The following is a 16,579-nucleotide window of genomic DNA, read 5'->3' as shown; positions in this document are numbered from 1 at the left end:
AACAGCAAAAAGCTGTATGCAATGTCCCAAAACCAGCCTGAAGAATGGATGTGCGCGCTTCACAGCACCAGATCTACATCAGCACGTGTAACTAAACCAGAAAAAGGCTACTGCTGCCGGTGGCTGGCTACTGTAGCGGGGAACCAGACGCTCTTTCCCTTAGTCCGGGTTGAAAGACAGCGCGAATAAAGGTATTGAAGGACCTAAAACTGAAGTCCTGAATTCCTTTCTCAAGTTGACGCTGACCCTGGAGCACACAGACTTCCCAGGATACTTCTCTTTTCTTCTTGGAAATTGCTCCAACTCCTGAAGTCGCTTTTCTGCGTCTACTCAGAGCTGCAATGGTAAGACCAGCTCAGCATTTAGCTCTTCCCTACACCTTAATCAGGTTCCACATGCTTATTAGGGAGGTCTCTACCTAAACCAGAAGGGCTTTTATCAAACAGATGTACTTTGAAAGACTAACAACACCCAACCTTTCACAAAATGGAGCTGCTGACGCTCTGATCTTAAAGCCTAATGGGATTAAGAGCTCCCCTCACCAGCTGCACGGCAGGCGTTGGGCTTTGAAGTCTTCACCAGGACACTTCCATCTCGGTGAAAGCCCCGCTGGCCAGCATCCCACCAAGCTACTCCGTTCCTCTTCTACCTGTCGCTAACAGCCCAGTGGAAAGGCAATCCTCACTGGGTTGGCACTGGGACTAGACTGGGGTTAGGAACGGGCCGTAGGCTTTCCCCTCCCTCAGGGCAGGGGAGAGGAACGGCCGAGTCCCGCCTGCGATAGGCAACGCTTCCCTTCGTGCCACGGCTGCACGCCCAGCAGCTTGGTGTCCTACCCAAGGAATCCCTGTAGCAAGTTGTAAACGTCTGTGTAACTGTTTAAGGCCAGATGATGGATGTTCTTCCTTCCACCCTGTAAAGCCTCTGAATTTATAGCATGGGTGGTAAATCATAGCACAAAAGGAGGTGAAACCCATCTGTTTCCTAATCACCCTTTTCAGGCAATAGAGGCGGCAGGAACAAAAGCAGAAATCAAAGCACAGCACAGGAAGGGTTAAATCCCTTTTTGCAAAAACTCAGCTATTTCCAGCGTTACAGGGTGGAAGACCCTTAAGACTTCTCAGAGCCCAGTATTTCCGCGAGGGGAGCAAACACTTGACCTGCAGCCTTATCGAACTGGCTGAGTTTCAGCGTGACATTATCCTCCCCAGAACAGACACCGCAAGGTTAGCTGGAGCCACCACCTCCTTTCCTACCTATGAAGAGCTGTCCTGGCGAGCTGAGGAAAGGTTAAAGGCTGTCTCCGTACCCTGTTCCTCCTCTTGTAACAGCCAGCAGCAACGCCAGAATCCAGTAGCTACCCAGGCCAGCTAGAACTTCGGCTAATACAAGAATTATTGTTTTTTTCAGAGCAATGCCAAACCTTCCCTGTGATGGTTAAACAGATACCTGCATTCCGGGCCACGTGGGACTACCAGATCGACAGGGACAATTCAATCCATATGAACATTGCCCCCGTCTCACTTTCACTATGGACCTCAGCAGAGAAACCAGAAACTGAGGTTACGCCGTCTTCCCCCTCCGTCGCTGGCTAACCGGGACCCCGTCAAGTTTTACAAGGCAAAAAAGCTCCTCGGTCACAGATCGCAGCTTTTTACTGGCTTCCCGACAGACAAACATTTATCTCAAGAACCATATGGACGGCAGCTTACACACACCAGTCTAAGGAAGATGCGTATCCACAGATTGCTGTTCTTTCTCTGCTGATGTCATCACACTTAAGTTTCCCAGAAAACTATTTAGTATTCCAAGAGGATGAAGCCAAGTTACCAGCTTCAACTCATCAAACCATACTGCACGTCAAGCAATAACACCATATATTATACACTAAGCGTTAGGAAAAAAGCAGGAACAACAAAAATTCGGGGAATTTTTAAATAGTTACATAGTTCGGGGGAAGAGCTGGCATCTTAACGGCTTTTATAGCAAAGCACGGGGCAACGCACTGCCTCTCCAGCACGGGAACAGCCCCTTATGTACTGCCAGATCAACCCAAGTTCTTGGATCAACTGCCAACGTAAGTAGCTCACTTCTGCCAACCATTAAACTCTCCCAGCCCAGGGAGCCCAACTGGGAGGTGTTCCAAATCCCCAAACCCCCATCAGCTGAGCAGAGTGCGCTGCTGCTGCCTGCCCATCCAGCCACTTCGATGTAACTGGACTTTCTGTTCTCTGTAAATGTTTAAGAAATTTATATCCAGTCCAAGTCTCAGGACGTGGGATTTTTTTTCTCCCCTTTGTCCTCTAGACAAGGCTCGCAGCGCTCTGGAACGCACAGCTGACAGCTGAAAAAAAAGATAGCCGAAGTGTCCACAGGCAAATGTTCAGAATGCAAGGTCAGCGTTCCCTGCCACGCCACGCTCCGGTCAAACACGCCGCGGGCAGGCCACGCCGCAGGGCAGGCAGCTCAGTAGATGGCATCTGCCGTCCTTTAAGAAATGGTACTGTCTGCGAAAGGCCAGGTGGAGAAAATTCAATCCCTTTTAAAATTCGTAAGTCAGGAACTGTACTGCTCTTGTTAGATCCCCAGACCACCGCTCTATTTGCATGCGTCGGTGTTTTGACGGATGAGAAAGGAGGAAGAGGAATCCGATCTCCAAACTTATGAAGCCCTTGGCCTCTCTGGGGAAGCGATTTGAAATGGAGGCTTTCACAGTGTAAACATCCGTCAGTGACCCACCGCAGCAGAGGCTTCCCCTGCGCATTCCATCCCCAGCATTACACAACCGTTAAGGTTCGCAAAGCAAGCACAAGGCTCAAGACGGTAAGTGCAAACATGGATTATTCTTGCTATTTTGTTGTTGTCATCAACAGCGATAGACACGGACTAGCCAGAGGGTTTTACTCAATATAGAAATTGTTACACTGAAGTTTCCCCGCGTGAAGGTTTTACTTTTCCCTGAGCTGTGTTTGCACCACAATAACTTTTTCCCCCCCCCCCCACCCAAATGCCCAGCCCTAGGCATCTCCCTGCCTCCTCTTGACCGGCTTCCAAATGACATCTTAACCAGCCTGCCGGTCCTAGGAACGCAGCAGGAATTGCAGCAGCAGCCCCGTTCTCCCCCTGTCCAGGCCAGCATTCCTCCCACCCTGTTACCCTTTCCCTCCGAGATCTGGTTACCGGACCGACACAAACATCTTAATTACCACCAAGGCCTTAAGCCAGAGCTCCAGCAATTCAACAGCTTTACAGTTCTTGCCCTCTCCTCCTCAACATGCTTCAACCAACCAACCTTTCGCGGGGCTATGAAGTGAACAGGTAAAGGATTTAAAAATAGAGTAGAAAAAAGCAGCAAAAAGGTTTGCAGAGTTAAAAAGGCAAAGAAGGATGGGAGAGGAGCGGGAACATTTTTGAGGTAGGTTCAGGCATCAATTCACAGGATTACTTTTCAGACTGTCACCCTGGCAGGACAGGAAGGTAACGGGTAAGGGAATCATTCTTTAGGCCCACGCTGGATCTTTTCGATGAAGAAACAGCAGCAAAATCGACTGCAACGTACTTGAGTTTTGCTGGGTACTACATAAAGTCGTATCAATTTACTGATGGGCAGTACCGAATACGCATTATCTAGACTATGCTCCTTTAAGCCCTGCCTAAGGCTATTTAGTTTGAAATCATAGGTTTATACTGAGTTTAAGCCCACCTAAGGTCACTAAATTTAAGACCTCTGGAGACTGCACTGATTTAGATCTGGGTTTTTTTAAAGATATTTGGTTATGGTATATTTGTGTAACTTGAAATTACAATGGCAGACACAGCCGTTGAGATTTCCTTACAGCTGAGCTCGAGGTGAGGAAATAAGGTTTGCTGAGTAAGAAATACTCCCTGCTTCTGCCCTGGATGGATCAGTTTCCACATCACTGAGCTCCTGAAAAGCAAGGAGGGAAGAATCACCACACAAAAACAGGCCTAATGAGGAAGACAGTTACGGAAAGGCGGGGGGGAAGTCCTAGTTAATCAAAAATCTCTCTATAATCAGCAGTAACAGAAAAGGAAAAAGCACCTCAATTAGACAGAAAACATTTATATAGGCCAGCAGTCCTCAGTTCCTTCTATTATCTCTACTTCACAGTTCCTGGATTCCCAAGATCTGGAAATCAGAATTAGAAATACTGCCAATAGTTGAGGTGTTATCAGCACATTACAGAATAAAGCATGAGCAAATCGCTTGCTACAGACCACGCACGATTTGGAGAATTCCTAGCCACATCATGAACGTGTGCTGCTTTTAGACTCTGGTGAATTAACTCTTTTAGCCCTTACCCAAGTCCATGTAAGGTTTGAAGAAATTCGGTCCCTTTGCATCACTCCTGCGTCTTTCTTATCGCAAAGCAGGAGAGAATGAAAAACTAATGACATCTGTGATTTCAGTTCAAGGATTTCAAGCACACGCGGGCACTCCATCCTTACCCAGCCCCAGAGACTAGCGCTTGCAGGCACGCCGACGCTGTACAACACAACTGGATGGCAACGGCTTTCTTGCCTCACCGACGAATTGCTTCACTTTGGGAGCTGTCATCACAGATTTGACACAGGCTGAACTTCAGGTTCTGGCTTGATGATCTTTCTCCTAGGGTGCACGGCACACGATTAAGGGATGGAATGAGGTCAGCTGCTTATTATGGGCTAATTGTTATATTCCCTGAACTAGAATGCCAGTAACTGAATTTGAGAGTACAAGATCTCTGCAAAACCAGAGATCACATTCTAAAATTAGAGCGCTAATGAAGGCTCATTAATAGGCAAGAAGAATCCCTCCAGAATTCTGAAGCTCGTGCTAAATACATCTATCTATATAATCTCAAATGCACTCGACATGTTATGGCATCTTGAAGTTCCTTACTGTACAACTATTAGCCAAGGCTATACACAAGCTCTACAAACCCAATCCCTCAGGTACTTACGGAGGTATTATCTGCAGGATTTGACTGAGCTTTTCACTTTCAGTAAGGAGCCAAGTTCTCAGAAAAACGAAGCAGCGAGGATACAACTCTATTTTGACAGCTATCTGAAGGTGTTCTTAGGTGTACCTGCACTCGTTTGCTAAAGCCGCATGTAAGCACGCGACGTTTTCTTTACAGCACACTCATCTTGAAGTAGTTTTAGCTTCCTGTCTGTTCTAAAAGGAGAGATTATCAGATTATCTACAAACATACTACAGAATGGTTTTAGTAAAACTGTGGTTCTCCGGTTTCCTGCTCTAGGTAAGTGTTTCAGAGAACTGCGTAAGGCCAGTGGTTTCCATCTGCGATTAATGACCTATTTAAAGGAATCATTAGAATAAAATGGCTGAGCAGCTTGCAAAATATACAACACATACCTCATATACTTCTCTCATCAAAATCAAATGCGTCCTTTCTTTAGTTTAATAACATCAAGAACTCCATTCTTTCATCCACAACAGAGGTTTGGAATACAACTAGAAAGCTAATGAAGCTACCCAACTTTCAGATGCAGAATACAATCTGATGAATGCTCGAGTGCGAGGAGAAAACAAAGCAGTTAAAAAAAAAAGGGGGGGGGGATGCTTCGAATTTGCTCGTACATGTATATTTCTTTCTGTTATGAAAGACACGCAATGAGCTGCAGTCTATTCACTGCATCACACAGCGATGGTTTATACCCTACCGACTCTTCATAAAAGCAGAACAGGATCAGGCCTCTCATCCACCCGAATGCAATTAACAAAATGGTTGCTCTACCTGAACTACAGCCATTTGGTGTATTTGTTTAATGAAGGAGCAGTAACAGCTTATGCCAATTCAATCACCAAGACAGCAGCACATGCTTTTCTGTTCTTCCCACACAGTCTTCAAATAACCGTAATTCAATTTGGTATTTTGGAAAGTCTAAAGCCCACAAAAATCCAGAGAGAACAGATACCCAGCTGTTTTCTTTTTTCAAATGGATAAACTATTAGACTCCTCCTTTGTAAGATGTGACATACCAAAGTATTTCCAAAATAGATGATAATAGAAGTAATCTGCCTATTCTTTTTGTTGTGCATTTTTCTAACTGATACAATGCACATCACAGAGGGAGAGACATTTTACCCTTATCTGCATTATACATCTACAACTAGGGGGAAGCTTGTTTTCCATGTCATGTATTTGTATCAAATAGCCATTTTTTCCTCCAACTGATACTCAAAACTATTTTTTAGCTTTGTAAAAAAAGTCTGTGTGCTCCAGCATACCTGTGGTAACAAATACAAAAGGAATTAAACTGCCAATATAAAGATAAAAATACATGCTTTAGTAAAGAGTAAGGAAACCAGAACTGTAAGAAAAATAAGAGCAAGAAGTAATTCCTCCTCCCACACATCAAACCCACAGAATTGAAATAGATTGCACAAAGAAGTTCACCCTTGAAATGGTGATGTTGAGAATTTGTAGGTGAAGCAATGCAACTTTGCTTCAAAGGGTGAGGGAAAACACATGAATTCAAATATTACCTGACAAAAACATGAAGTATATAAACATGGCAAAACAAGACAATATGTGTATTTGCATAATTTAACATTTCTACAGCAATGCAAGTGAAGAGGCATGAATTCTTTTATATCATTTTAAATGTCAGTGCTGTACACAGAATGTGAAGTGCTTTGAGTCACCGCTGTAAAACCTTTCAGTAACATACTGAAATAAAACTAAACTGCATTTAAAAATAAATGTTCATGTACAGACTTTAAGCGATTACAGGGTTTAGTAAGGATTGAGGAAACGACTGTAATTCTCCAACACTGGCTCAATTCTGTACACATAGAAATCAGTCAGCTACAAAAGTGTCCTGTAAGTCAAAGTTGCCTAGCGTACCAAACTTCTCCTTTACAGCACATGTAATGCCTTATAAAAAGACAAATTAATTCAACACAGCAAGAGAAAAGTGCTGCTTTCGGCCACACCCAAGCAACCCCTCCAGACTTCAACAGGAGCGTGAGCCCACATGGTAGCACACAAACAAGAGAGAAAGACCTTTTCCACAAAGGAGTACAAACCACTGTATTTACAAATCGATCAAGCACACTTAGCCCCCGACAGAATTTAGACATTGTTTTCATCATGAACAACAGGCTTCTTACACACTTCAGATTCTAATGCTTTCAGTTTTAGCAGGAATTTTTTGAAATGCAAGTTGCAAATAACCTCCGATACAGTTAGTCCCTCACAGTTAATAAATAAGAAGCATCAAGAATCTTCATGGCATTGAGATGCATAGAACTATTAAATGGTTTCAGAGTCCATTAAAAAAAAAAAAAAAAAAAAAACAAAAAAAGTCCTTTGTTACTGCAAAAATCATAGTTTACGTTCTTCAAAGAATGGCCCTAGTGGTATGTTCAAGTGCCAAAACAAGCAGCAGGATGAGAGGCCGTTACTGCATGCCAAACCACTGTTCTTGATCTGCCCACTGAGCTGCCTCACTGTCACTGCCTTCCAAGTCCCCCTCTTCTCCACTTCCCTCCATATCATCCACATCTTCTTCCTGGGTTGCATCTGTTGGACTTTCCTCTTTTTCCATTTTCTGCATTCCTTCTAGTGACTTCTGATCATTTGGATCCAAACTGAGGAAAGAAAAAAGAAAGCATTGTCCTAAAACTTTTTTTTTCCTTATATTTGTGATGTTATTGTAAAGAAAAAATAAAATAGAAAAAAAAAATATCTCATCTTGTTGTCTGCACTTCCTGTTTAAACATCATCAAGAAGTTCAATTTAGTAGATGATGCAACTTCACCTCAGGCTGACTGTTAACACTGGGTATTAAATCTTTATATAAAACAATTTTGATCCCCAAGGATGCACTTATCTGAACATCACACTCTTCCAGAAAACTTAGTCAACTCTTCCAGAAAATACTAATTATAAAGTAACGTGAAAGCAGTAAAAATGTAAATGACTATGACTAAATATATCATATACAAGCAAAAAACAGCTGACCCATTTAAGCTATATAAGTTTATAGCGGACACAATGTGCTAGATTTAAGGTAAATTTAACTTGTTGAAATCAAAACATGGTAACATTTAACATGGTAACACCCTAAAATAACATTTAGGTTATGTTAAATTGAATCACACTATTTAAATTTACTTAATAGCTCATTTTTATATAGCACCTTCTAGTCTAAAGGAATGGATCTTAAGGTGCCTGACTATATAACCATTAATAACTATAAATAAATCCATGCCTTAATCCTTTCGCTAGTCAAGGAATCGCATGCCTAGTGACATGCTTAGCATTAATGCAGTCCCTAAATTTTGCCCTTCTCGGTTCAAAGCCTTATGACCAACTAATTCATTAACAGGACATCATTTGTATGTTTTTGTTTGTTTTAAGGGAGAATGATATAAAGCTACCTCTGATGCACGTCCTAATCAATTAATGGCTCAACTTTTTACTTAGTCAAGTTGATTATTGGTTCTTATAAATACATTGCAATCTCAGAGTCTCTGCTTTACCTTAGGGCAATACTGTACTGGTCCATCGCTTCCTGATATTCATTGACAGCTACGAGAAAGTCTCCCAGTATTCGGTGCAGAACACAGTCACTCTGATTAGCCAGTGCGTTCCTCAGCAAAGCAATTCCATCTTCATACTTTTGTTCTCTACCTGTTTATATGCAAAACTACAGTTTTAATTAATAGTTTAGATAAATTATAAAAAGTCAGCGTGTACACAAAGAGCCATCACAACACAAGACCCTTCCTTCCTTCAGAACTGTCAGCATGGGGGATAGCAGCGATACACTTTTTGCAAGATTATCTCTGAACAATGGCTTTTTATTGGAACTGCTACACTCACGATTACATATACTTTGAAGTCAAAACATTTTGTTTGCAATTGTTTTAAGTGCTGGTGTAATATCAGTTGCTAGATGCAATTAATTCCTGTGATTTTTCCTTCGGGCTAGAACTGATAAATCCCTGGGCTGTAACACCACTGTTACATTCTTCACATCAATGAGGCTGCAGAACACTCTTCCATGTAAAACACTATGCTTTAAATAAGTTGACATGGGAAAAAAAAGGAACTTACTAAGAAGTTCTGCTTTCTTTACCACAGCTTTAATGTAATCGGGTCTTTGCGTTAGCGCTTTGTCCAATAATGTTTTCGCTTTTTCCTGCGTGACCGGGTCTTCGAGACAGACTGTTGCTAACAGAGTGAGCGTCTGTGCATTCGCTCCCAGAGTTTTATACACATTATTTGCCATAACCATAGCTTCACGGATACTGTTGGATGCTAGGTAACACTCGATGAGACCTGATGATATAAAAAGGAAAACATTTCATTTTTTGAGTTAGCACTACAGACACTCACCCCTCCTCAATTACTTGCACTTAGCAGCACTCAGACTCCAAACACCTGACGCTCCAATAAGCAAACACAAATTGCAGTTGAGAAAGTGACTCTATACCCAACATTTTTTAAAGTACAAAGATGTCAAAGAAACTTGCAGATAGGGAAATGTGGACACATATTAAAATGGCAGAGTGTTCTACAGGGAACGTAAGACAAAGGTGGGAGATGGATGACCATCTCCCAGCACCAACACCTGACAAAGGACTAAGCTGTGACAGGTTACACATTTCTTCCTTAATTGCAAGAGAAGTAAAACTATTCAAGCAAATATAAAACTGCATTACAGTACTTCTAAATGCCTGCCTGTCACTTTAGCAGGGAATCTACAGCACTGTGCCCACCACAAAGCACAAGATAAGGAACTGGAGGAGCCAGGAGAATCAGATTAGCACTCTCCATTTTGAATAAATGAAAAAGTAAAGAACAGAACAAAACAAAATTTCACTGCTGAATATTACAGCATAATCAGTTTGGTTTTACTGAACCAACAATTGCATAGAAGACAGACAAGTACCACTGAAAAAATTTGAGAACCAGGAAATCCTAAGAAAATAGACTCTACAACACATCACCATATTACAAACTGGTGCAAGGTTTAACACCTCTCATACAATTCTTTTGTATATTTTCATAAGCCTACATTTTAACATATCCATTCTACAGACAATTGACTTTATAATTTTTATTTATGGGCAGGTACTAAAAAAAAAAAGCCTAAGACTAAGTACACCTAATCTAAGATTTTTGTCCAATTCCAGTACTGAGATATTAATACTTCACCTGGACTCTTCACAACTCACTATTTACTTGAAGCTGCTGTTGAGATCAACAAGATTTAAATAAATATGACAAAAGCATGACAAAACGAAGCTCCCAGTGGAGCTAACCATACAGTTAACGTCATCATCCAAAAGTGATCTGCTCAAAACACCCAAGTCTGTTTATAACCAGATTAAACAAAACAAAAAACAACAAAAAAAGCCCTTTTTGAAAATGATTCTTACAGATACATGCATTCTCTAGTACCCCTCATCTGACCACTTCTACCAGAGCTTTATAGGTTTTCGGGTAATAATAATTTATTTACTAGAAAGTCAGCAGGAGAAAAGAACTCCTGTCTATTCCCTTGCCTAATCATCATCATGACACCAACTTTTACACCAAACCAATACTGTACATGTGAGTAGCTTCACTTCACTCACCTTCATAGCAATCCAGCCTGCAAGGCGCAAGACGTATTGCTTCACGGAAGTGTATAATTGCTTCCTGTACTCGGCCCATATTCCTAAGAGCAGCTCCTTTCAGTAGGAGAGCTTGAACACTGTTACTATTAAGCTGGATAGCTTTGGCTCCTAAATATAAGGCACGAGAGTATCGCTTACTGTAGAAACTATGACACCTATGGAAAGACAAGAGGAACTGTAAATATGTACTGCCTGTGGTGCCTGTGCACATTCATAGAGGTTTAAAAGCAGAAAGAAGAAAAAAATAAAAAAAATATTACAGGCAACTGTTGAACTTCTTGCATTTGAAGGGACAGAAAAGCACCTTCTGAACAAAAAAGCTGAATTCATGGTATCAACTGTAATCCACCGCATGCAGCAAATCAAGAGTTGAGGTAAGAAAGAAAACAACTTACCCAGATACCACCCAGGGTTCCGCATGTTGATCAGAAATATTGAAGAGACGGCAGCCCAAGTTCTCCACATCCTCTAGTCGACCTTCACGTGCCAATAAATAACCATATACATCCATTCCTAAAGTGAAACGTTTGAAGATCAATCATCAAGAAATGGAAAGTTCATTCACAACGAGAAAAAACAAAAACAAAACCACAAACATCTCCTTTAAACTGTGCAACTACCAGTAACTGTTCAAGACACACAGCTTCTGAATGTAAATTCTGAATTGAAAGCCAGGCACAACAATATACAATATTCCACTGCATGCTTGATTGCGTGTAGCTGCTACTCTAATGTTACTCATCAGATCATTACACTAGGTAAACTTTCTTTTAGGATTTACTCACCTTTTATTAGGTAAGGATCCAGCATTTGTGCTTGTTCAAATTTTAGAATAGAGTTTTTATTATCTCCAGCTCTGAAATACAGGTCTGCTAAGCTCCCCAGTAAGTCTACATTATCCCTCAGCAATGACTTTTTCTCTAAAGAGCTTTAAGAGAAAAAAAAAGCCTGTTATTTATATAATGCCATTTTAAATATAATTATATATAAATATTAATCTATTATTTGGTTACATCATGCTCTTTGAACTCTTACCAAATGGTATTTATTGCTCTTGTGTTATCTCCAGTATGCACAAAAGCATATGCCTTGATCCACACAGAAAGCCAATCCAAGTTAGGAATACTCTGAATTATGTTGATTGTCATGGAGGCCACTTCCGCACCTTTCACCGACAGCGAGAGCAAGCCTATTCAGAATGGTATATACATCAATATCAGCCACCATAAACTGCTTTTAATACAAATTAATTGTCTGAAGACCAGAAACTCCATCCCTTGACAAGCATAAACAAGCAGCTTGTTACAATGCTTTTTATAATTTGCATAACGTAGGCGTTACATATTACATGCAAATGCAAGACAGTTACCTAGTCCCAAGCATAATTCAAATTATAATACTGTTTAATACTGAAATACTAACAGTGTGCAGACACCTACCTAGTATAGCATCAAGTGCTAACGGGCACTGCCTTAGTACTTCTTTGTAGCTCGTAACAGACGAGCGTTCTTGACCTGCTTTCTTGTATAGATTTGCCAACATCATATTGATCTACAAGCAAGAGAAATGTTGGTAGAGTCAAGTATGAGAAAGGAGAAATCCTCACTAAGAAAAGGTCACAACTTTGTCTTCAAGCATGCCTGCCTCCCTCCCTCCTGTTCTGAGCAGAAGACAAAATTACCTGCGCTTCTTCTGAGAACACTATAACGTACCATATAGTATAAAATTAAAATTGTTGCTTCTTTCCGAGTCCAAAGATAAAATTTACATTCTTTTGTATTTGCATAGTGCATCTTGAAATCTCAGTGTTTTGCATATAAGAAGTCAAAAGATGGGCAAGCATTTATATATGATGCCAAGAAAGACCTGTATATCCATGACATTAGCCTTCTTTCAGTTGATCTCTCCATATCAATGGAAGTCTTTGACAGAATTAGCTCAGGAAGGCAGAGAAAGTTTCCATTTAGCTTCTGAATGAAGTCATGATTGATGAAAGAACAGAAATGATTTGAGCTCTACACAACACAAGTAGCTGGTTTCTGCTACAATACTTTAATTTACTAATGTGTATAGGTAAAAAGTTTGCTTTTCTCAATCTTTTCTTCTTTTTCTGTTCCGTAAGTTGGTCTCTAAACAGAATACTTTGATGTTACTAGAGTCTAAGCCACGTACACTGTTAGGACCATACAGGAATACTGTTAACATGAAACATAGTTGACTGACCTGATGTGTTAATCTTTTAAGCCCTTATGACTAACAGAGCCAGCAAGCAAAGACTCAACATATTTGGCACTGCAGACCACAATGGGATCTAAATATTTAACATTATCTAAATTGTTATTAAAAAGGATGAAAAGATTTTAAAAGATGGAGCACTACCATTCCTTCTACTTGCCAAAGTCTTCAGCCTTTCGAGGATCTTATATTGCTCAAACCATACAATAAGACACGAAGTGCCATTCCATACACATTCTGGGTTCAAGAATATATTAAAACACACGCTCAGTTTGAGCAATCACAATGTAGCAAGTTACGCTGACTGGCTAATAGTGAAAACACCACAGAACAGTCAACCTTGTGAGACAACTAGGCTACAAGTCTCTCCTTCAGCTCTAGCAGGTGACAGCATGCCTTCCTGTCCAGTGATACATAGCTCTTCTGCAGAGACTAGGACTCTACTTTGTGGTTACAGCCAGGCAAAGTACATTAATTTAAACAATCGCTTTGACTCTCACATTTACATGTTTGACTCAGAACTGCAGAAAATATTCAGTCAGGTATCTGGCAATTGCTTACTAACTTGTAGTAACTCAGCTGTTTGCAATCGCATAAATTTTCTCCTGATAGATGTTTTTGTTGAGACCAGTCATTATTCTTTGCCCTATGAAAACTGTTCATGGTAACATCCAAAGAAGAACTATTGAATGGATGATACAGATTTCAAGCCTTATGTATGGATATACAAATACTTTACAAACTTTCAGAATTTAAAAAAAAAAAAAAAAAAAGTGTTTCTACATCCTTGACACAAGCAAAATTCTGTACCTTCTGTGTGCCGTACTAAAGAGTTAACCAGGTAATTCACACAAATAAATAAAGCTGCACAGAAACATTTAACTCCTTTCACTGTTTCTGAATTCTTTCTAACAGAGGGAATATAAAATTTGTCTGATTTTAAAGGAAAGAGGCCAAATAAACTAAGCTAATTTAAACATTAGGAGGTGTTTCCAAATAACATTTAACTAATACAAAAGCTAATACCAAGACGCAATCCCGTTATACGTACAGGCTACACTCACTTTTGACCAGATATTGGCCTACAAATTCAAGATACACTGACCAAGGACTTGTGACAAACATCTGCCAGAACTAACCTTTGGGGTCCTCTGTCTGGAAGGAATGCCATCAAGAATAGCAATGGCATCTTTATCTTGCTTCAGCATTGTATAACATTCAGCCATCTTATATTTCACTTCAATTTCTGATGGTAAACACTGAAATAAAAAAGAAAGATCTAAGTACAACACTGGTTTAGTCAGGTAAAAAAATTGAATAAGGTTTCCTCATTAAATGCTTAACACTACATTGAAAAAATCTAGTCCAAGAAAGCTAACAATGCAACCTACTGCTAGCTTGTATTGCTCCTGTCTTCAAATGAAAAGCATGAACTACACATACAAAAAAATCTCATGTTCGAGACCATATTAAGTTTTGCACTAAAAAACACCACACTGATATTTTCAAAACAAATTAACCTTAAATGTCAGGTTTATTGGACATGATAAATCCGCAATCTAAGGTATTTAAAAGACATGTAGACGTGGCGCTTAGGGACATGGTTTAGTGGTGGACTTGGTAGCGTTAGGTTAACAGTTGGACTCAATGATCTTAAGGGTCTTTTCCAACCTAAATGATTCTATGATTCTCTGAATATTGAGTCAGCAACATTAATTGTAAGGGGGAACATGATCATTTTATGCAGCACATTAGTCAATTTTTAAATACCTGGCTTTGGGGAGTTGATGGAGCATTCCCAGTAGAAGGTCTTACTTTTGAAGTTTTACTTAATGCTTTTTTCTGCTGCAAGGCCATTGTATACTTACTTACAGCATTTCTATATTCTTTATCATGGAAGAGAGAGTCTGCATGATATACAAGGAGCTGGTATTTCTGAGATGGTGAAAACAGCTCCCTAGAAGAAATGCAAACAGAACGGCTGAGATCAGCTAACTGCACAAGAACAAAAACCTTACAGATCCAAAGTATTTGTAGCTTTGGTTTGTCTGGCTTCAACCTCCAACTGCTGCTGCTTCTCTACTACACTGGAAGGGCCCTTGGGTAACAGATACTACCTCCTCACAAAGGGATTATCTCACCAATTTCTTTTATCTGTTCACAAACAAATGTAATAGCCACTCCTGACACCTCATCAGTAGCAACAGCTTATGTTTAGCTGCTTGGCCACTGCTTTCCATAATGGAGGAGCCCCCATCCTCCCCATAACAAACCGCATGTTGTCAATGTCCATTAAAGCACATTTTGTTTGAATGGGCCCAAGCTTACAAGGCAACCCAGCTCCTCATACAGCTATCCTGGTCCTAATCCACACGTTCCTACATTCTACAAACCCCTTTATAACGCTTCCAGTATGTTTGCAGAAGTATTGAAGAGTTAGGGTTTCAGAAAGGGATTTTGGCTTCAATTAGTACCTCAAACCCCATCCAAAATGTAAAATGATACCTTACAGGGAAGTCCTGACAAATAAAAGGAATCACTTGAGTCAAGGGAAGAGCTGTGACCTACACAGGGCACCCCTGGAAGGAGAAAATCGCTCCACCTCTACCAGGACGCTCATGTTGTACTGTGTACCCCAAAGGGTACAGGCTGTGCTGCTCATGCTGAACCCCGAACAGAGGCGCGCTCACAGAGCCGGGCTTCATCCCCTGCAGGGCCGGGGACAGGAGCCCGGGGCCCGCACCACAGAGCCCAGCAGAGGGACAGCTCTAAAAGCAAGCCCGCTTCCTTCCCTGCCCCCCCGCCACCCTGCGAGGTCCCGCCTGGCCTCTCCCTCAGCACCACCGGTCCTGTCAGCCCGCAGCCACTCGGCGCGCCCTCTCGCGGGAGGGCCACTCACGGGTTATTGCCACTCATCGTGAGGAGAAGCCCGCTGAGGAGCCGCACGTTAGAGTGGAGCCCGGCGGACGCCATCTCTCGTACGTGCTCCACCACACTCATGCTGGCGGCGGAAAGGCGCGGAGCAGAAGGAACAGACGGCAAAGAGTAGGACAACGCCGCCGCCGCCGCCCGCCGGCACTCCAAAATGGCGCCACCGAGGGGGCCTCGCGCGCCGCCGCCTGCAGGCGCCCGCGACACTGCCTTCATGGCGGGCGCGCGGCGCGACAGGCGTGCGGAAGGGCAGCCCGGGGCGGTGCGCGCCGCGACAGGCCCCCGGTAGCCCCGCGCCTGCGCAGTGGCGCGGCGGGCCGGGGGTGTTCACTGTCTGAGGGAGCGGCAGGGCGTTAGGAGGTGATAGCTTTTTACACAGGGCTGGAGTTGTCCGTTCTCGGCTTAGTATCGTTTTAAGGAAGAGACATACTCTGTGTGTCTGCACAGCACTTCAGTCTGGTCCTTTTTCTCCTGAGACTTTATTATCTGCTGGTTGCGGCAGCTAAATGTGACAGAGGTATCAGAGATAACGAAGCTCCTGCCTATAAAAATAGGTAACTGAGGAGAAACACCCTTCAAAAACTAGATTTCTTCTGGGCCACAACCGGAGGAAATGCCTCGCCAGGGCTACCGTTAACTACAAGGCATAGACTGAAAGGAGAGCTGAATCATAAACTTTTTTTTCCTCCTCTTTATTACAAAATGAATGCAAAACATGGCTATCCTTCTATTACTAGTACTGCAAATCAAACC

General features: G+C 41.8%; 1 protein-coding gene across 2 annotated transcripts; it reads right to left on the bottom strand.

Moving 5' to 3' along the window:
* Window positions 1–6,207: 6,207 nt before the first annotated feature.
* Window positions 6,208–15,895, bottom strand: ANAPC7 (anaphase promoting complex subunit 7). 2 transcript variants are annotated; one of them, XM_050906476.1, is made up of 11 exons: window positions 15,795–15,895; window positions 14,666–14,852; window positions 14,035–14,154; window positions 12,100–12,211; window positions 11,696–11,849; window positions 11,446–11,588; window positions 11,056–11,173; window positions 10,619–10,815; window positions 9,093–9,317; window positions 8,516–8,666; window positions 6,208–7,621 (listed from the first exon to the last, which is right to left on the bottom strand). In XM_050906476.1, the coding sequence occupies exons 1-11, from the start codon at window positions 15,893–15,895 to the stop codon at window positions 7,432–7,434; spliced, it is 1,698 nt and encodes a 565-aa protein (XP_050762433.1). In that variant the 3' UTR covers window positions 6,208–7,431. The 2 variants fall into 2 exon arrangements, with proteins under 2 accessions (XP_050762433.1, XP_050762435.1); XM_050906478.1 differs by lacking the exon at window positions 9,093–9,317.
* Window positions 15,896–16,579: the final 684 nt, after the last annotated feature.

Source organism: Gymnogyps californianus, chromosome 16 (assembly GCF_018139145.2).
Source record: "Gymnogyps californianus isolate 813 chromosome 16, ASM1813914v2, whole genome shotgun sequence".
Classification (NCBI taxonomy): domain Eukaryota; kingdom Metazoa; phylum Chordata; class Aves; order Accipitriformes; family Cathartidae; genus Gymnogyps; species Gymnogyps californianus.
Note: the sequence above shows the minus strand (reverse complement) of the source record. Positions and strands in the feature narration are given on the sequence as shown.